Source organism: Eumetopias jubatus, unplaced genomic scaffold, assembly GCF_037043125.1.
Source record: "Eumetopias jubatus isolate StellerSeaLion01/CBP00866 unplaced genomic scaffold, mEumJub1_p1.0 scaffold_4, whole genome shotgun sequence".
Lineage (NCBI taxonomy): Eukaryota > Metazoa > Chordata > Mammalia > Carnivora > Otariidae > Eumetopias > Eumetopias jubatus.
The window spans coordinates 64,045,433-64,067,472 of record NW_028274810.1 but is presented as its reverse complement, the minus strand read 5'-3'; the positions used below and the strand labels follow the sequence as shown (position 1 = coordinate 64,067,472).

Below are 22,040 nucleotides of genomic sequence, written 5' to 3'. Positions count from 1 at the left end.
AAAGGAAATGAAAAAAACATGTATAAAGTGCTAAGTGTATTGTCTAGAACAGTGCTGTCCCAATAAACTTTCTGCAATGACAAAAATGTTTTAGATCTAAGCTAATATGGCAGCCACTAGCCATATGTAGTTACTGAGGGCTTAAAATGTGGCCAGTGTGACTGACAAACTGAATTTTTAGTTAATTTAAATTTAAACAACCATATGCAGCTATCGTATTGGAGAGCACAGATCTAGAAGGCTCTAGATAAAATTTTGTTTTTATACAAGTGAATAAACCTCTTACAGCTCTTTACATTCCCAAACAGAACCAAGTGTTCCATAAAAACCTATTTCTGCTGGGTATTATGGAAGTAAAAGGAAATATATTGCTGTTTCTAAAAGCAGGCAGTATGAGGAAGTTCTGAACTATTTATTGATAGTTCTGCATACAGAAAAAGCAATCTCTTATGTACTCTAAAGTTCATTTATAATTGTGATAAACACAGTTAATAAACTTGTATCCCTTATCCTGCCTAACTAGATGTTTCATGAGAAGAAAGCAATAAACATCAATGAAACTAAATATAAACAGGTTTGGCATTTGTGGTTTTCTCTCTGGTTCCGTTTCCAAAGGTGTTATGATCTGTCACTGTTTTTCCAGCATGATTCACAAAGTACCAAGGACTCGTTTATGGAACACTCTGCTCACCCCAAGTCTCAGTTAGCTGACCAAGATGTAGTATCAGAATTATTTTTAATATGGTTTTCTGAAAAGGTACTCCATTTTTTGCCTTTTTTCTCTCATAAGGATGTTTTGGTAATTAAAAAAAATTACATACATAATTCATATATATCTATATGAAATTACATTTACTGCTTTTATAACTTTCTATCTTCTTTGTTGTCTATATGAAAGAAGGCCCCAAAGCTTATATGATAGGTCCAATTTTAAAATATAAATATTAAGTCTAAATCCAAGCTGTTAATTCCCAGTAGGAATCATGAAAGCCCCAAAAGAACATGTTCAACATGTGAGCCTTTGTAATTCTCATACCTATTTCTCAACAGAATTCCTGAAAGTGGATTCTTATCATGGATTAAAACAGGTAAACTTACTTCAAATGTTCACCAAATGTAGTAGTTATTCGATAGATGGCAGTTTTTAGTGATGCTCTAAATGCAAATCTTAATGTTTTATAAGAAGTGTCCACAAGGCTTCCTGAAATCCGAGGTGGTTTACTGGAAGCATGAGGAAGCTTGAAGTACTTATCGACTGCCTAGATCAAGAAAGAAAGTAAATAGTTCAGAATATGAAGAAAGCCATATTAGTCCAAAGGATTAAGGAGATTTTATTTCAAATAGACAGAGATACACACATCATACAGACATATTAGACAACATTTATTTTGGATCACAGTCAGAACAGTTTGCTGGGGAAAAATAAAACAAAAACCATTTGAGAAACAACACCGTGGAGGCTCAGCCCCGACAGCAGTTAGCAGGGAAAAGTCCAGACCCGTCCTCTAAAAAGGAGCTACACTCCAATGGCCTTGAAAATGCAAAGCTGGGAAGCGAAACACAGATATCCTACTCTGCTTAAGGTGTGTGACAGCTAAGAGTATACTTTTATTATAAATCTCAGCAAAAAGAAAGACAAGACCAAAACTACACTTTACGTAAATAAAGTTATTTACTAAACTAGCTTATCTTCCTTTTCATTTCTAGATGATAAAGTATCTGTGAGCAAGAATAGGTGGGGAGAACTGACTTTATTTATACTTGATAAAGAGATTTAAGTATATCTTTTAAAGATCCAAGGTAAATGATGTAATTCTTAAATGATATAACTACATTAAGAAAAGGGAAAACTGAAGATATGAAAGTATAAGTGGATTAATGTACTAGAGCAAGATCATGTCTACAATGACAAGAAATAATAGTATAAGCCTATTCTTTATACTTATGGATGTAACCACCAAAAGAACTAAAAACAGTTAAAATGATTTCTGCCATCAAGTTTTTAATTTCAAGAACTCTTTTATATTACGAGTGATCTTTTTTATTTTAGCATCCTATTTTTGTTTCAAGGACGTAATATCTTCTCCTATTTCTGAGGATTTTAATGATTTTTGTTGTTTTGGTATTTTGTTTTTACGGTTTCTTCTTTCCCTTCCTTTGCTTCTTTGGTCTCTATCTTCTGCATTAGAGACTTTGCTCAGAAATCTAGTGATCCCTGGCTCATGACTGAGGGTAGGACCTCCTAAAAAAGCTGACCCAAAGCTGAGTACACAGAGATTACTGAAAACAGGCTTCACAATAGTGATCCGCATGGGTTTTTTTTGGGGGTGGGTGCCCAACTCAGTAAACTTTTTCTTCTTGGATTAGTCAGAGTTCCCAAAGAAGAGTTTTCCAGTACTCTGTCGGGAGGGCCTGTGCTCAGGCGAGTACACCCCCATGCCTTTCAAACAGAGCCCACAACTGTGTCTGTTCTATCTACTCACAACTCTGCCAGCCCAGAGACCCCGGTGTTCTACCCTCTCCAAAGGATAAACCTCCCTAACGGAGGGAGGAGCACCAGCAGCAGAGAATCTAGGGATCTAACTGATTTTCAAACAGCTCTCACCCATCCTTATTTTGGTACCTGTCCCTTCGCCCTTGGTTCCAGAGGTACTTGGTGCCTGTCCCACTACTGACTTCAGATTTGCCTCTGGGATCTGCTAAGTTAGTTATTTCAACCATCTGCTCTCCAGCTCTGAAGACTCTGTCGCTGTTGTCTCCTCTCCTGTTTATGGATTTATGTCTTTTTAAAAGTCTTTTTACTATAGTTTAGCAGAGTTTGGGGGAAGGAACAAGATTTAATGCGTGTGTTCAGTTTGCCATGACAAGTTCAAGTCCAATCGTTTATTCTTTCAACAGTAACTTTTAAGAGTGTTTCCTAAGACTGGGACATATTTGAGATAATTTTAGGCAGTATGGGAGGTGGTATTCAATGACAAACTTAAGCAACATTAGATAACACCGAATCATAAGGGATAAAGTTACTTCAATTTTCTTGCAAACTTTCTAACCAACCCTCATCAGACAAGGAAAAATAGTCATCATCATTTACCACCTGGGTCCAATAGACCCTTTTTATAATTTAAAGTCATCTTATAAAAAATCTACAGGGGCGCCTGGGTGGCTCAGTCGTTAAGCGTCTGCCTTTGGCTCTAGTCACGATTCCAGGTCCTGGGATCGAGCCCCGCTTCGGGCTCCCTCCTCAGCGGGAAGCCTGCTTCTGAACCCTCTCCCATTCCCACTGCTTGTGTTCCCTCTCTCGCTGTGTCTCTCTCTGTCAAATAAATAAAATCTTAAAAAAAAAATCTACAGAAGAACGATACCATCAAAATGCAGTATTTTTAAAACTTTTTGACAGCTCATAATTTTGTTGAAGAGAGACTAGCCATTTTCCTTGCACTGTAACTGGAAAACATTTTCATTCTTAGGTTTATAAAGAAAAATTCAAATGACCAATCCAGTGAGTTTTTTCATTTCAACATCATCTACTTCCTTCCGATTACCTTTGTATACACCTTTGTATACCTTCAGCACTTACCCACTTATGAACCATATAAAGTAAATTTTGGTGCAAAATATCATAGAAAATGAAAGAATACTGTCACATGTACTTTTGACCAAATGGGATGATTCACAGGTTATTATAAAATATTGTGAGACAAGTCTTTCCTCCTGAATGACTTACTGGATGAGAATATCACATATATTTCCTTTTTTCTGTCATTTATTCTTGAGTTTGAGAAAATACACCTAGAATATTATCATCTGAAGATTCACAGTCTGAAATTCCTCTTATATGATCACCATTAAAATCTAGAGCAGTGCTATCCAATACGGTAACCACTGAGATACATGTAGCTACTAAGCACTTGAAATGTGGCAGCTCTCAACTGAGATATGCTGTAAGTGAAAAATACATATCAGATCTTGAAGACTTAGTATTAAAAAATACGTAGAATATCTCATTAGTAATTGTTGTATTGATTACATGATAAAATTATAATATTGTAGATCTACTGAGTTAAATAAAATATATCAAAAATAAATAAATAAAAATAAAATAAAATATATCATTAAAATTAACCTCACCTGTATTTTTTTAATACAGGTAAGTATTACAGTACTTATTAAGTAATACAGTAACTCCTAGAAAATGTAAGGTTACATAAGTACATTGCATTATATTTTGATTTGACAGAGCTGTCTAGAGTGCTATCTATTTGCATTCATGTTCTGATTTATCTAAATAATTATTGAACATACAATTTTCTTCCCATTACCAGTGTGAATAAAAAATTTTAGAATTCTGAATTAGCAACCGTATTCAATGAAAGCGTAAAAAAAAAGTGATTAACATAATAAAAAATTTTAAAAAAGACTATAAAGATGTGTGTCCAAATTGCTTATAGGCCTTTTCTTGAAAGATGACGTGATACTACGTGATTCCATCATTCTCCTGTTTTCTCATTGGTCTTTTTACCACAATTGGAAATAACTGATGAGTAATGATGAAATAATGCCTAGGATGATCAAAGAGCAAACTGTTCCAAGATACTGGAAATGGAAAATCACTAATTTTCCAAAATACATCTTAGATTTTAAAAGCATCCTAAGGGTAAATGCATAAGAATGAATTTTACTGAACTGTTTCTTCTTAGTTCTTCAAAAGACCTCTAAGAATAAGTCATAAAATATCAGCTCCTACAAACAGTGGGAACAGCTCAAAAAAGAAATGCAAAAAATAAGTAAGGAACAACAGACCCTAAGGATGTAGAGTTAAATGAGGGAGGAAAAGTCTTGAGTTTGGAGCTAATATGTCCACAACACATCTTTCATCCTCACTAATCTCCTTTTATGACAAAGGATAAACAGGTTTCAGGTTCAGGGACTTCAGCAAACAATAGTATCTACTAGCTAGAGCTTTTAATTATTGTCTTTTCTCATTTTAATTGTCTTATCCTTAATACTAAAATCCAGAAAAGCCCTGAAAACAAAAACTTTTGTAACTGTTGGTGGCAAAAGCTGACCTGACTTCATCTGGCAGTAAAGCCTGACCTGAGCTGACAGAGGCTATTCAGTCTTTATTTCACTAAATATGAATACTCAAGATATTTCACTGGAGAAAAGTATTAATGTATCTGATAAAGGGGATTCTACCTCAGATTCCAATAGGAGTATTATGTAATATATGATACATATACAATGTTATATTCTTAAAATCTAAAAAGATCTGAATTTTGAGATATATCCTAGGGTTTGAGATAAGGAACTGTACACCTATATTTTATTTGTAGCAACTCAAGCTAGTTTTCCTTTTACAAAAGTGATATAAAATTTCCTTTTAAATAAATTTAAGTTAAAAACGAATGACTTAAAATACTAAGAAAATCATAGTTCAGGTGGCATATGACTAATATTATGACAATAATATATGGTAATAAAGTTACAGCAAAAACTATGAAAGTCGTACATGAATAACTTAAATCTATGGAAGACCAGTTTATAATATTTAATGATGTGCCCCATGGTCAGAACTGAAGTACTCAATTAGCTGTGAGATTAAACAAGTATCTTTGAGCACTCATTTTATGCACTACACATGGTTCCTGGCCTGAAGACTCAGATTATACAACTGGGATCTCAAATATCTAGTTAAGAATTATCCCAAACAATGAAATGGGTAAGTGGTGAGTACAGGATACCACTGAACAATATAATCTTCAGGAGAAGTTAAAAATCCCTTATAGAAGCCTAAAGAAGAGCTATTCTATGAAAATAGACACTTCGGGCCTATTTGGATTTATGTGCAGGAGTATATGCACCAAAGCCAAATGAAGAGAAAAGCCCAGTTGCTCTCCTGTGAGTATTTATCTATCAGTGCGTTAACAAATGTCCACTGTGCAGAGACTTCAAAGTCCCTGGTCTCAAGGATCCTACTTATAACCTAGTTAAATAAAGGTTTATTCCACTAAAGCCAGAATCCCAAACAAATGGTAAGGATAACAACTTTGTTAGGGAATTTCTTAATGGAAATCATGACTACAGAGCAGAGTTTCTCAATCTCAGTACCACTGACATTTTGGACTGGGTGATTCTCTGTTGTGGCAGCTGCCCTGCACATTACAGGCCATTTAGCAGCATCCGAGGTCTCCACCCAACAGATGCCAGTAGCCCTAACCTCTCTCTGTGCCAATCACAATGTCTCCATGCATTGCCCAAAGTCTCCTGGGGAGCAAAATCGCCCCGACAAGAACCACAGCTACAAAGTAATAAAAATATTAGATGATGCTGCTGATAGCTAAATTTACTGATTGTGGTTAACATGTGGCAGAAACTGAGTTAACTGCTTTATGTATGTTATCTCACTTAAATAATAAAATAATTTGCTAACAAAGCCACCATGCTAACATCACAACCATTTCATTTAATGAGATTGTTTTTATAATAATAGTACCTGCTATTTATTGCATACCTGACCTGCATTTCTGTACATTGGGGTACTTATTACAATTGTAGTTAACTATTTGTATTCGTCAATTATCTGTTTTATATTCTGTAAGCTCCTAAAGGGCAGGAACCAGACCTTTTTTTATTCTGTATCTTAGCACACAGTAACTGTCTGATAATTGCCAGGCAGTTTACACCACTCTAGGCTTTTTACAGATTTTCTCTAACCCTCATAATAACCCTGCAAGGTGCTATATTTTAAAGATGAAGACACTGATCTGAAAGACATTTAATAAATTACCCCTGGTCTCTAAGAAAGTACTGGAGGCTGGACCTGAACTGGGCATCTGCCTGACACTGTGTCTCTTGGGATGCTTGCTTACAGTATTTTTTTATTTAAATTTAAATTTGTTAGTTAACATACAGTGTAATATTGGTTTCTGGAGTAGAATTCAGTGGTTCATCGCTTACATACAACACCTAGTGCTCAAGTTTGCTTACAGTATTGATAGCAATACTTTTTTTAAGTCTTGAAAGACATTTTCTCCTGTATCACTCTAAGAACACTGTCATACAACATGGTAATAGTAACAAAGTAATAAAAGCTTACATCTGCTGGGCACATAATATGGGACAGGTACCTTGAGTGCTTTACAGAGATGATCTCATTCAGAATTCACATCCCTATGAGGTAAGTACTGTTATCACTCCCTCCATTTTCCAGATACAGATGCTGATGTTTAGAGATTACGATATTTATTGGTTACATAAAACACTTCCCCCCCATTTTATAATTTCTGAATTGGAGATGTATCTTCTAATTAATGATATCCTAGATTCAATGAAATATGATAAATGTATTTCCAAGGTTGCACAGCTAGGAAGTAGTAGGAGCTAGGATTTAGACACAGGTAAAACTGACTCTAGCTCTCAGACTTTGGTCCTTCTGACATACTGCCATTCTATCTTACGAAAGGAGGTTAAGAAATGCATACCCCTCCAAGCCCTCACAGAGGCTTGGGGTGTGAAAGCCTCGTTTTTAAATCTGCCTCGACCATTTACTGAGCATGATCCTGAGTAAGTCATACCAATAGATACAGACTTTTTGAGAGAGACACAATCCTATACAATAAGGCCTTATTCTAACCTTATGGAGTTGTTAAAAATTTAAAGAAAAATCATTTCTTTTGGAGTACTACACAAACATTGGGTAGAGCAGCACAGGAGTCTAGAGGAACAGAGAATGAACTGTGACTTATAAAAGAATATTGGTCAAGGGTCTCTGAGCCTTCAAATCCACAGTTCTATACTGCTAATACCCTGCAAATAGCTCAGGCTCAAGTGCCAGCTCTGCCACATATGAGACTTGTGTGTGAGACCTGAGGTGAGTCACCACACTCCCAAACTTCCCTCATCTGTAAAACAGACCTAAATAGCCCTGTCCTACCTTCCTTCACAAGACAGCTATGATGACCCAAAAAAAGAAGGTATGAGTGAAATCATAGGGCATTTATCTTTCTCTGACATTTCACTTAGCATAATACTCTCTAGATCTAGCCATGTTGGTGCAAATGACAAGATCTCATTCTTTTTTATGGCTGAGTGATATTCCAGTGTGTGTGTGTGTGTGTGTGTGTGTGTGTGTGTGTGTGTCCGTCCGTCCCCAAATCTTCTTTATCTGTTCATCTAGGGATGGACACTTGGGTTGCTTCCATATCTTGGCTGTTGTAAATAATGCTACAATAAACACAGGGGTGCATATATCTTTTCAAATTAGTGTTTTCATTTTCTTTGAGTGAACACCCAGTAGTGGAATTACTGGATCATACGGTAATTCTATTTTTAATGTTTTGAGGAACCTCCATACGGTTTTCCACAGTGGCTGCACCAGTTTGCATTCCCACCAACAGTGCACGAGGGTTCCTTTTTCTCCACATTCTCACTAACACTTGTTACTTCTTGTGTTTTTGATTTTAGCCATTCTGACAGGAGTGAGGTTAGAGTTAAGAAACAAAACAAACAAGGGGTGCCTGGGTGGCTCAGTTGGTTAAGCATCTCCCTTCAGCTCAGGTCCTGGGATCAAGCCCTGCGTCAGGCTCCCCACTCCATGGGGAGTCTGTTTCTCCCTCTCCCTCTGCCCCTCCCCCCTGCTCGTGCTCTCTTTCTCAAATAAAATCTTAAAAAAAAAGAAAACAAAGAAAAAGAGACAAACAAACAAAAGAACAACAGACTCTTAACTATGGAGAACAAACTGGTGGTTGCCAGAGGGAAGTTGGTGGGGGATGGATGAAATAGATGAAGGGAATTAAGAGCACACATATTGTATGAGCACTGAGCAATGTACAGAACTCTTGGATCATTATATGGTAAACCTTAAACTTATAATAACACTGTATACTAATTATACTTGAATTTAAAAAGTTCAATAAAATAAAAAAAAAAGAAGTTTGGTATTTAGAAAATTTAAAAATAAGTCTTCCTAATTGAAAAAAAAACAAAATATGAGAAGAAATCGCTCCATAGACTACAAAGTACTGTCCTGTTATTACTTTATTGTAAACTACACTGCCAGCGTGATGAAAAACAAACTATGCTATGAGTGTTGAAGATATGCCCAAGTCCTGAGAACCCTACTGTGTGCTCAGGCAAGGCGACTGTTAGATGGTGTGCAAAATACTAGGAAATTCTTTCTTTAGAGCAAGGTAGCTGGGATAAGAGTACAAATAATAAAACTATTCACGTGTACACACAAGTCTTCTTTTTTTTAAGATTTTATTTACTTATTTGAGAGAGAGAGAATGAGAGATAGAGAGCACGAGAGGGAAGAGGGTCGGAGGGAGAAGCAGACTCCCCGCTGAGCAGGGAGCCCGATGCGGGACTCGATCCCGGGACTCCAGGATCATGACCTGAGCCGAAGGCAGTCGCTTAACCAACTGAGCCACCCAGGCGCCCTACACACGTCTTAAAAAACATACATGAGAAAGCGAGCACAGAAAGAATTCAAAGGGGGAAAAACAAAAATCACTGGCTTTGATGGTTAAGACTTTCTAAGAGGTAAAATAAATTGAGAGTTGAAGAAAGGAACAGCGAAACATGTTTTCTTTTCAGTCTTACACTGCTTCCCAAGACTCAAGGATGCACCAACTGTCCTCCTTTAAACCTACTTCAACACCATTCCTCCAGAAAACCTACTGCGCAGCCCAGCTCCCACCTCAAGATGCTTCTGGCACCCAGCGTTCCTATCTCTCATCTGACTTACAGCTACAGTGACACGGCACCCAACATGAAGTCAGGAAAGGCAGCCTATTCAAAGGCAAGAAACAGGTTTTATTTTTCTGTCTTTACATCTAGGACTAAAAAGACCTGCTACTTTAAAACTGTGCACCCAGTCTGGGAGCAGGCATCCACGAGGCTCAGCTCTATCTTCTTGAGTCTCTGGCCAATAGGTAACATTTAACTGCATGGATAACTTAACTACAGGTCACTTTTAGTAGCTACAAGTTGTGTAAGGATCCAAATTTACATCACTAAACAGAATCCTAATATCCTAAATAACCTGATTAATACCAGAGGTTTAGTAACTTCTTTTTTCTATAAAATTATTATTTACAAAGGAATCAGCAGTTTCTCTTCCTGGTCTCTCTTAGACTGTAATCTCCCAAGGGTGAGAACAGTACCATATTTAACTTCTAACATATGCTTCGTCACTCAATAAATGTGATCTGTAAGAAATAAACCGAAAAACCTGGGAGGGAGGCAAAGACACGACCTCTACCAAATCCAAATACTGCCTACCTCTTGCAGCGTCAACAAGGTATTAAGAATAGCTGGTAGTGTAGTCTGGACAACTCCAAATCTATCTTCAGTAAATGATGCTGCTACTAAGTGAGACAGACCTCAAGAGGAAAAGAAAAAAACAAATTAAAAGGAAATCCAAATTAGGTAAATCTATTTGCAATACATCTGCTGAGAAAGGATTAATATCCTGAATATATAAAGACCTTAAAACAGAAGAGGGCAGTAGTACAATAGAAAAATGGGCAAAAGATTGGAACAGGCACTGAAAAGGTCCTCAACTACATGGGATCATGAAAAGATGAGTCTGCATTCTAGCAGGAAAAAAAATTTTTAAATAATATTGTGTTTGGTAGTGATGAGTGGTAGAAAGAAAAACAAAGCAGAATAAGGGAACAGAGTGACAGCTGTGAGGATACTTTTCATAGGGGGTGAGGAAAGGGCTCTCTGAGAAAGTATCATTTTAAGCACTGAGAAGGCAGGATCTAGGAGATGAAAAAAAAGTTATTTAACAACTAAGTATTCATATTAAAGCTAAATTAAATACATTAAAATGTTAAAAATGTTATGTCAATATAAGTTGACAATTGAAAACAATCTATTAACTGCAGTTTTTTGAAGTAGAAAAGACAGGCAAGAATCCCAGGCTCAGTTTCTCTGCTTAAATGCAAGGATAATTTCTGCCCAAATTAAAGTACACTTAAATATCTAAGAAAAATGCTCTATATAAAACAAAGATATAAAGATGTATCTAAAAATTCAAAGATTGAGGTCAAGGTCCAGAACTGACCTTTCATGGATACACTTCAGTACTTTTTTTTTTTTTTTTTTTGGAGATACTTCAGTATTTAACCAATAATTAAAATCAGAGTTGTAGTTCACTGCGAATGCTTACCTTCTAATGCCCAAATATGCATTTGGGCATCTGAAAAAACAGCCTGAATAGAGGCCTCTGGGTGCTACAATACAACAGAAACATTTAAGTAAGTTCCCCTGGGCATTAACTCTGTTATTTCATCTAATCAACTAGGTAGCTTATAACAATAAAAAATTCAGAGCTGCCTCTCAAGAATTAAAATCTGGAATTCTTATACAATATGATTTAACTGCAGTAAAGCATTCGGCCACCAACTTACTGTGTGACCCTTGCCCAATCTCTAAATCTGTCTCAGTTTCTCATTTAAAATAAGAGTTACACACACTCAATCCACCTCAGATTAGTATAGAGATCACTTAAGAGAATGGTTACAATGTTTTTTTTTTAAACCTCAGAACTGCCTAAATACATCTTACCTCTCTTAAAACTGTCTACTCTCAGCCCCACTCCAAAGAAATACCATACAACCTTCTTTAATATAGCAAGGTCGAAGAGTAGGGAGCAACAATTGGCCCATTTAAACAAATGCTGACTTTGTGACGTACCCAATGAAGCCTATTAAGTACATCAGCATGTTACGTTTCTCAACACCAAACAGCGGTGTCTACAACTCCTTATCATAAAATAGATCCACCTGCAAAACTAGAATCAAGGCAGCCGTTCACTTCCACGGAAAAAGCGGATCTTGTTGAGCATCCGCTCTGCCACTTACTGGCTACGTGCCCTTAGGCTAGTTACTTGACCCCTCTGAGCCTCAAGCTTCCTTATCTGTAAAATAAGGACAGAGAGACATCTCACAGGAATGCTATTAGAATTAAATGAGGGAACTTAAGAGGAAAGAATATGGCGTGCATAAGACACAAGGGTGAATTTTCTTCCCATCCTCTGAAGTAAAACTTTGGCCAACCCCTCTTCCTCTTGGTGTAAACACCTTCCTCAGGGGGCTGATAGTTTGTCCCAAAGCTCTAATGGAGACCCTGAGGTAGATTCTTTTGGGTAAAGGTCATTGCTAGGTGGGTGGATCTTCCCTGCCACCAAAGTGAGAAAACAGTTTCAAGCTCTTGAAACGATTCTTTGTTCTGTGTACCTATGTTCTATCAGAGTTACTCTTACTCAGATCTCTCCCCACAGAATAAAAATGAATGATGCACGCCAGTGCACTTGGGAGTACAGTATTAGCTAATACTGTAATATCTTCAGAACTAAAGAAGTTAGATTAAAATAAAACAAAACAAAAATTCTTTCCCCTGCATATGGGCAAAGGTTTTGCTCATTAAAGGATTAACATACAACAGCTGTAGTGAGTGAAAAAGGAAGGCTTTTTTAGCTTCTGCAATTCAGAGTTACTCTCCTATGGCAGCTGGAGCAGCTGACACACAAGCTGGAAAGTCATTTAGTTTGTGGCCTGAATTACAACTTTTTATCCCACACAAGCTTAACATCTGCAACCTAATCCAGTCATCTCTCTTCTGAACACCAAACTGGCCACAAAGATTGTAGCAAGACAATAAGCCATGAAGGACCGCCATGGATTTGATCATTTTGCAAGAAGCACAAAGCTGGGGCGCCTGGGTGGCTCAGTCGGTTAAGCGTCTGCCTTCGGCTCAGGTCATGATCCCAGGGTCCTGGGATCGAGCCCCACATCGGGCTCCCTGCTCAGCGGAGAGCCTGCTTCTCCCTCTCCCTCTGCCTGCCTCTCTGCCTACCTGTACTCTATCTCTCTGTCAAATAAATAAATAAAATCTTTAAAAAAAAAAAAAAGAAGCACAAAGCTGCTTGCAGCCAGGAGACTCAGGAGGTCAACTGGAGTCAAGCCTTAGGAAGTCACTGAGATGAGCTGAGTGCTAGGGCAGCTCTTCCTCACACAGAGGTTTGCTGAAGCGCTCTACAGAGCTGTCTGGCTTGCTAGGATCGAACTCAGTATTTAGAAGTCAAATCCAACCTGGTACTTCATTTCTTATTTCATTTCCTCTCCCCGCCATTCCCAACACTCTAACTATATATTCTTACCTTACTGAAAAAATACATTATCAACACCCGTTTTGATAAGAAATTCTTAACCTGAGTTGGAGAAAAGGAAGAATGAACACATTTACAGTTTTCAATTCTTTTCAAATACAATGTTAACACATTCCCAGGTTCTTGCTGTGAAACACTTCACATCTTACAAAGAACAATATTTGCAGTAAACTACACAAGTAAATACCTTTGTACTATAAATTAGATAACCAAGATGGGTCGTCTAACCTAAACTGCATTTCCATGTACACATGCTAACCCCCAAATTAGAGCCCTCTGATAAAAGGAATTCAAAGTGGTTCCAGTGATATTTTCTTATTCAATTCTCTACAACTGTCTTGCCCTTTAGCCTCTTAATACCAAAAGAGTGTGTTTCCCTTACAAAAAAAAAAAATCTTAAGAGATGAAATGGTTTTCTACTAGTTGACACTGACATGGGAAACAATTTTCTTAGTATTAAGCTGAAAGCTACATACCCCAACTGACTTGAAAGTGAATTCATGACATGGCAGATTTATGGCATGTAGGGCAAATGGGATCCCAAAGTTTGTAAAATGCCCACAGTCTCTATTAATCAATCATTCCATCAGCAAAGATGTTGTCAGAACTCCCATCTTAAAAAAGAAAACCCTTTTGGGCGCCTGGGTGGCTCAGTTGGTTAAGCGACTGCCTTCGGCTCAGGTCATGATCCTGGAGACCCACTATCGAGTCCCGCATGGGGCTCCCTGCTCGGCAGGGAGTCTGCTTCTCCCTCTGACCCTCTTCTCTCTCGTGCTATCTCTCATTCTCTCTCTCTCAAATAAATAAAATCTTAAAAAATAAATAAATAAATAAAAAATAAAACCCTTCTTTGACCCCTCAACTCCCACCAGCTATTAATTACCCCATTTCTCTGCACCCCTTATAGCAAAACTCCTTGAAAGATCCAGCTCTCCGTGTGGCCTGATTCCTCCCCCAATCTCTCCTGGCCCCATCCAATCGGCATTCATCCCAGCTGCTCCACCCAGAAGCTCATCAAGGACTCAATGACCTCTACATTCCCAGCACAAGCTCTTCCTAGTTCAGCTCTTAGGCTACCTATCAGCAGAATGTGGCCACTCCTCCTCTCGGTTCTCTTCTCACCTCCAGTCACTTGGTCTCTTCTGCCATTCCCCCTCATCTCCCAGACCTGTAGTCCCTGGAGGGTCCCGTTCTGGCATCTCTCTTCTTCTGTATCCAATCCCAAAGAGTTTTCATGGAGTCTCATGGCTTTAAATACTCTCTGTATGCTGATGACTTCCAAATTCCCATTTCTATCCCTACACTCTGGATCTGTATCTCAGTTCTTACTCCTTATTTTCAATTGGTTGTCTAATAAGCATCTCAAAATGGACATAAACCGAACTCAGGATTTCCCTACCTCACCTCTATCAAATCTCCTCTTCCAGAATCATCAGCTAATTGCAACTATATTATTTCAGAAGATTCTCAGGCCAAAAACTTGAAAGTCAACATTGACTCTCTCTTTTACATCACAACCAGACCATGAGCCAATCCTATTACACCTGCTTTCAAAATATATCCAGACCTTGATCACATCTTACAGTCTCTACCACAACCACTCTGGTGACAGATACCATCATCTCCTACTTAGATTACCTCAACAGCTATTACAACTGTCTCTCTGCTCCTATTCCTGCCCTCCGAGAATCTCATCTCAACACGACAGCTAAAACAGCACTTTCAAAATGTAAGGTTACATCGTGTCATTCTCGTGGACAAAACCATCCTGTGGCTTTCTGTCTCACTCAGAGAAAATGTGAGTCTTCACAACAGCTAATGTGCCTGGTGAGCTCTGGGTGCCTGCTACTTCTCTCTCTTCCCCACCACCTACTAGTGTCCATGCTATCCTTCACCCAAACCAAGTCCACTCCCACCTGAAGACCTTGGCATTTTGCTGTTCCCTGCCTTCCCTTCAGGTCTCTAATCAAGTGTTGCCTTACCAATGAGACCTCTCTTACCTGCTCTATTTTTCTATATAGCACTTAAGACATCAAATTTCTTCCCTTTTAAAACACATATTGTTCATATTTTGAATATAACATTGGGATGCATCTTATAATCAATAGCGTGTCATGGTTTAACTGGCAACTTTTTTCCTTAACAGTACACAAAATAAGTCCTACAATTAATAGAATATTTTTATATTTAAAGAGATATAGTTTAATACATTTGCTTGTTCATCTATTTCCCTTCACTGGAATGTAAACAAATGGTCAGGGGCTTTTGTTTGCTGTTTTCCCAGTGCCTAAAACCACACTCTGCATATATAAAGAACTCAGTAACTATTTCTTAAATGAAAGAATTCACAGATCAAAGGCGTCACATTAGGTAAAGTCATATGAAATTGCAATTTATATAACTCAAAACCAGTCAAATACTGGCAATGTCATGAGTCAACTTAATACATGAAGCATCAAAAAAAAAGTCTTATTTATCCCTGATGGCTTATTCATGTGGCATCCTTGATGCTCTCAATGATACATGCTAATATAAATCCTATAACCATATCATCCTACCTGTTCACGTTTATTCTGAATCCATGAATAAATCAAACTGGGTTGTCTCGCTGTCTTACCCTCAGCACTAACAGAGTTAGATGGAGAAGGAATAGAAAATTCAGTCATTTGCTGATCTAAATAAAAAAACAGAAAACAAAAAACCATGAAGGTGAAAACTCAGGATATCTGAGTCTCTGTAACTATGACATTTCAAATTTTAGAAAACAGTCCCCTTACCAGAAGCAGAAGTCCACAATCTTGGCCCTCTTCTTATTAGCTGAGAACTTTGGGAGGATCCATAGCAGGTATTTACATCAAAAATTCCAGCCATCCGATTCACTACACTAGAGCCAAATGGGCTTCTGAGGGGACTTCCAACATCAGGCGTAGATAATTTGGAGGAAAACAGTGATGTCTTAACTAACGGTGGCACTGAAGACCGAGGTAGCTGGCTAGATTTCGGGGTCTGAAAAGTAGTTTCTTCTGTAAAAGAAGAGATCCAGTGCTGAAAGGGCAACCTGAACAAACTGTAAACATCTCAAGTTTTGGTTTCACGCATTTACCCAAGGCTCAGGAGCTTGGTTCCTTTGGGTTCACATTCTCAACATCCAGCTTTTACTACTGCAGCTCAGTGACCACTCGTGGAGCATTCTACATCCTCTTCCGTCAGACTGCTGCAGCCTCTCTTGTTTTCTCCACCCGCCCCCCCACCTCCAAGACAATACCTTCAGCTTCAAGGTCAGTTTCTCTAAATCTAAGCTGTGTTAAACAAACGAACCTATCAATTTATATTTTATTTTCAAACGGCAACAACTTCAATTATTGCACTGGGATATGTCCAGTGTTACCGCAAGGTCCTACCACGGCTGTTACTTGACTAAAACAAACCTGTACTGCAAAAGTGTACCGATAAAAGGTGCACATTTATCCATTTTCCACAGAATTTTTTCAAGTTAACAGAAGTCACACCAGAGATGAATCTGCCCAGGATCCATCTACAAATATGATCTGTAAACACCTTCTTTGACAATTATAACCACCAATTTATAGATTCTGTTATATAAAAACAAAGGAATATTTTTCCAGCCACTTCAGTACAAGGCACAAAGACAAATAAATTACATTAGCATTCTATCGTCTTAATAAAACTACCATAAAACATCAAACATTTAAAGTGCCAGACTTTGGAAATATTTGAAGAATCAATTTAAAAATTAAGACTGAGGTTTTTTTTAAGTTTTGCAAAATTAGAAGCAAATTTTGACTGAGCAATGGGATGTGACAGCAATTTAAAGTAATGAATAATTCCTATTTGGTCAGACCCATGACACCCCCCCACCAACCCAAGGTTACAATGATCTAACATGCTAATGTGATATAACTAGCCTACTTAAAATCCTCTAATGGCATCCTCTCCCTACAAAATGCAAACTCCTACCTGGACATACAAGGCCTCCTTCCATTATCAACCATCATCCTACCCATTCAGACTCCTTTGTGACAGACTTCCTTTTAGCAATTACACTGTCCTGTCATTACTTATGTGCCTCCCACCAGAAGTCAGTTCCAAGAGTGTATTTTCATCTTTGAATCTCTGGCTTCTAGCACATTGCTTGGTATATAGTAAGCATTCAATAAATGTTTGTTGAGTTAAAATAAATGCTAATCTGAATGTTGAGAACTGAAACACTCTAGAATCCTTTACAATCTGACATTCATGGTCTTACCTAAATCATTTCTCATTTGTAATCTCTTTGTTTTTGGTCTATGGCCCCTCCAAAGTAATGATGCTTGCTGTGACCCATACAGGGATTTTTTTTAAATATCAAGATTAATTGCCAACATTTTAAAAAGTGGAAAATTTCACCCACAATATTTTTGGCTTTCAGGCTTCACTTAATGGGGGGCAGGGGACCTACGGCACACCAGCTCCAAATTCTTATAACCTATGGACTGAAGCTAACCCACAGCTTCCCCTTCGGGTGAAGCCCGCGCTCTCAAGTTTACCACAGTCCTCACCCAGCCAATTTTGCTCATTTTCATTCAAGGTCTGCCTCCAAAAGCCATGTGGACATTAAGACCTTTCATTAGTCTTATATTCCTAGGCCTCTTCTACTTAAGGAATTTGGTCAAATAGCCTCGGTCCCTCCACTGTACTTCTTGCCCTCAGCTTCCATCTTTCAAATATTCTATTAAGCTATCTTAAAACAATGAATGTGATGCCCCCACAGTGAAATTGCTCAGTCACTGCAGGTGCTCTCCTCTGGGCACTGTCCAGCAACTACCTGTCTCTGGGATACTGCGATGAGAACAGCACCCAGTATGACCTGTAATGCTTCACCTGGCTCTGCACTTGAGGAAGCTGAAGGCTTCTACTGGATGAGCCACCACCGGCACAGCAGACTTAACTTCTTCAATCTATAATGATACCCAGGCCTTTTTCTTGGTTCAGTACAATATTCCATGTATTGGATCAATTTTCCCTAAAAATACATCCCTCACACTCATATATACATATCCTTAGATTAACTACTATCATCTTTCTTAGGAAACAAAATGTACATACTTTGCCTTCTCACAATAATATACAAATTACCTGGAGAATTCGATTTCTTGGGTTCCACAGAGTATGAGGACACCATTCTCCCATTCGTAGCAGCGGCTTCTTGGTAGAGAACCAGTTTCTGAGTCATATCATTTAAAAGATTCAAACACTCCCTTGAAATGGCTGTCCAATTATGGGGATGTCCACCTAGGAGGTCCAAACACCAGCTTTTCAAATGTACATAATCTTATAGTCATGTTCTCAATGTGAGGAGAAAACTCAGTAAGAAATGCTACATGACAGGGGTACCTGGGTGGCTCAGTTCACTAGGCATCTGCCTTCGGCTCGGGTCATGATCTTGGGGTTCTGGGATAGAGCCCTGCAGCGGGCTCCCTGCTCAGCAGGGGGTCTGCTTCTCTGAACTCTGCCTCTCCCCCCTACCCCCCACTCATGGGCTCTCTTTCTCAAATAAATAAAATCTTAAAAAAAAATGTTACATGACACTTTGCATCAGGGCCCACTTTCCTTGGCTAAGCTACTATTTATACTCCTGTCATCTAATACACAGCGGGAGTTCAATAAATATTTGGACAAAATAATTTTCCAAAAAGTCTATGAGTAAAAGCTGGCAATTTTAGCATAAAACAAACAAAACAAAACAAAACAAAAAACCTCTTACATTGGCTGCTAAAATAAAGCCAAACACTAGAGCATGGGTTGGGTGAAAAAGAGCAAAGTTACTTCCTTAGCACTACTGAACAGACTAAAGACTAAGACAATGACTACAAGCATGTCTGATGAGATGCAACCCATGACCCCCAGTGACCTATAAACTGTTGTGTCTGGCCCACTATGCTTCCTTACATTTTCATTTATAATAGCTCCTATTTGTTATTATATCTGTAGGAATAACACAGTATTTGATAACTCACACTTTATAGAGAATTTACATTCTTTATTATTTAACTTAAACTACTGTGATCCACAATCTTGTAAAAATTCCCTTACTTCTCATTATCTTTTCATTTTCTAAGACCTTTATCGCCTACAGCTGCCATGTAGAAATCAATCAACCAATCAATCTTTCTATGCTGAGAATAGCTGAGGAGTCCACTGAAAACTGGCTTCCCCAACCTAGGTGCCAAATAATCCTTCTCTCTTCTCTAAGATCCCTCCCTAAACACTGCCCCCATTTATATACAGCTCCAGAGGAATATAACTTAACTTGCAAGCAAACAAAATACTCCATCAGTAGGTCCCAGAATGTTTTGTACTGTATTAACTCAGGACCACTAAGGAACTATGTAATGGTCGAGTTAAATTTTAATAATATGCCCTAGAACGTAAGTTCTCTGGCAGAGAACATGTCACCCTGTTACAGTTCACTGGAGTATCTGGTGAAAATATTTAACTTATAGAGAATTCCTTGGTGAACCTAACTCTGATAGGAAAGACTTGTTAGTTAATTTTCCACAGCAACAGCTCTGGATTTTTCATGATACCAAAAGGAGAGTGTGGATCCAATCATTTTAACTTTTATGTAACTGAATTTCATTTCCATATAACATTTAACTATAGAAGGCTTCTTTTATATGTGGGAATTGGCAAGTATGCAAAACAATGAAAAGCTGATTACAGAGATGAAAAGCTACCTAGGTTCCCTATTCACCACTGGTGCCTGGGCTGAGATGCTTTCCATCCAGGAACAAGGCAGAGCACTGGCATAGTTGTAACAAGGAGTCTGTAACAAGTAACAACGGAGAAGTGCTTCGGAGTTGCCAAGAGCATCCTGGGGTCACCATCAAATCTAGTACTCTTTTACTCTTTTTTAAAGGGAGGCAAAGTAGCATGGCAGAAGGAGGGAGCTCTGTATTTGGAAGTCAAAGGATAGAATTTCTTATTCCATCTCTGACATTAACTTTATGTAAGCCACTTAATCCCTCTGAGACTTAGATCCCCCATCTAGGGATTAGACCACCTGATTTTCAAGACCCTTTGTAGCATTAAAACTTTGAGGATTCTTAAAGTCTACTCTTCTGCTCTAAAACTGTCAACCTACCTCATAATTTCTTTAGGTTAAGGGAATGAGGATGCTGAAGAAGTAATACGTTAAGAGTTTAAAAATACTTTTCTGGAAATACAACTTCTAACCACAGCAATGGAAACACTTGCATAAGATTTAAATCAATACTTCATTTAACGGACTCACAGTTGTGTGATATTGTATTAAACACATCTCTCTCACCAAAAATTTTAAATGGAACACTTTCTGCACACACAAGCCCATATCTGTTACTTTTAGCAATACCTGGTTGGCTAAGGCTAAAAACTTCCTGTCTTCGTGAAGGAGAATACTGAGAAAGCAACATCAGGTCCTGCAAGGCCAAATACTAAAAGGGGGAAAAAACACACATTATTTAATTTTTTTAACTTCTACATAAAATTTTACTTATGAATTGGGCTCAGCATTATATATGTAAGGGGAAATTTGAAATTTTTCATGAAGTAAATACTTTTCCACTTTCTAGAGTCCTGGAACTTTCTTGCTTCTACCCTCTGTAGGCTGCTCCACCCACTGGCAGCTACAGCTACAGATCTCTCTGTGTCTTTTCCCACGTCTATGGTGGGAAACTTAAAACATCACTTCCTCCTGGAACTTCCCAGGCTTCCCTCACACAAACATGTATTCACACAGCTCTCAACCGTGGCACTTAACATAATTTATTGTAATTGCCTATTTACTTGTCTCATCTGGTTCCACCCACTAAACTGTGAGGCAGGGACTGCGTCTTACTTGCTACCACATCCAAAGGCAGTGCCAGGCACACAGCACACACACAACATATGTTGTACTTTTTTACTGAAAATCTTCATTTTATTTCCTGGCAAACCCCTTCACTCATCATTCAAGACACCATCACTTCTGTGAAGCTTTCTTGTTTTGATTCCAAGCAGAATAAGTAGTTTTGGTTCCCACTGCACTTACCACAATAAATTTTCATTATTTTGTGTATCTGCCTTTTCCATTAGGCTGTGCCACATCTAATTCATTATTATGCCTTAAGCAACTAACAGTGACTGACACCTACCGAGTGAATACAGATTTGTTAAGTAACTCAATGGGTACCTGATATTTTTGTTTATCTAATAAATTAGTCGTAATAGATGTTTAAAGGTAATCAGACCCTCAGTGGTTCATTTTCTTATTAGTTTATAACTTTTCTAGAGTGTATTCCAAACTCTGGGTTCCATTTTCTTCAAATTCTTTTTTAAGCACTATGATCTCTTAACAGGATCACACATATTGTAGATCTACTTTAAAATTTTAAAATACAATTTAAATCAAAACAAGTTATTCTCAGTCTCATTTGTAAACTTACTACAGCTTCTTTAAACTCTTTTGATTAAAATTGATTTGGGGATCATTATTATTTCTATTTTGAGAGAGTTCACTGTATGTGTACACCTACCAAGCACCACCTTTGATCATAACAGCCAACAATACTACATGAGTAAAAATATACCTTGACTCAATAATAAAAAGCAAAAGCAAAAATGAAAAACAGCATTTTGTTTTGCTACCATGAGGAGTTTGTGAAAAGCTATCGCACATGGTTGCATATCATGGTATTTCATGTTTGGAAATATTTTTATATCTATCCTAAATATAGTTTGGCTTGTACAAATTAGCTTATCCTTATATTTTAGTCACTTGAAATGAAAACTGAAAAAGTAAACAGCATTCAATGCAGCATGTAGTTGATTTTTTACAATACTG

General features: G+C 37.9%; 1 protein-coding gene across 5 annotated transcripts in view; it reads right to left on the bottom strand.

The window, feature by feature from the left end:
* The window catches only part of NDC1 (NDC1 transmembrane nucleoporin), a 64,094-nt gene that overhangs the window by 23,278 nt on the left and 18,776 nt on the right, over nucleotides 1-22,040 (bottom strand). For 4 of the 5 annotated variants that reach the window (XM_088022414.1, XM_088022416.1, XM_088022417.1 and 1 more), the window contains 8 exons: nucleotides 20,571-20,652; nucleotides 18,314-18,469; nucleotides 15,955-16,200; nucleotides 15,736-15,851; nucleotides 13,169-13,219; nucleotides 11,177-11,240; nucleotides 10,282-10,382; nucleotides 1,099-1,259 (listed from right to left, as the gene is read on the bottom strand). In XM_088022414.1, coding sequence (XP_087878540.1) covers nucleotides 1,099-1,259; nucleotides 10,282-10,382; nucleotides 11,177-11,240; nucleotides 13,169-13,219; nucleotides 15,736-15,851; nucleotides 15,955-16,200; nucleotides 18,314-18,469; nucleotides 20,571-20,652 — 977 coding nt within the window. The remainder of the gene's footprint in view (nucleotides 1-1,098; nucleotides 1,260-10,281; nucleotides 10,383-11,176; nucleotides 11,241-13,168; nucleotides 13,220-15,735; nucleotides 15,852-15,954; nucleotides 16,201-18,313; nucleotides 18,470-20,570; nucleotides 20,653-22,040) is intronic. The other variant, XM_088022415.1, reaches the window with a different exon arrangement.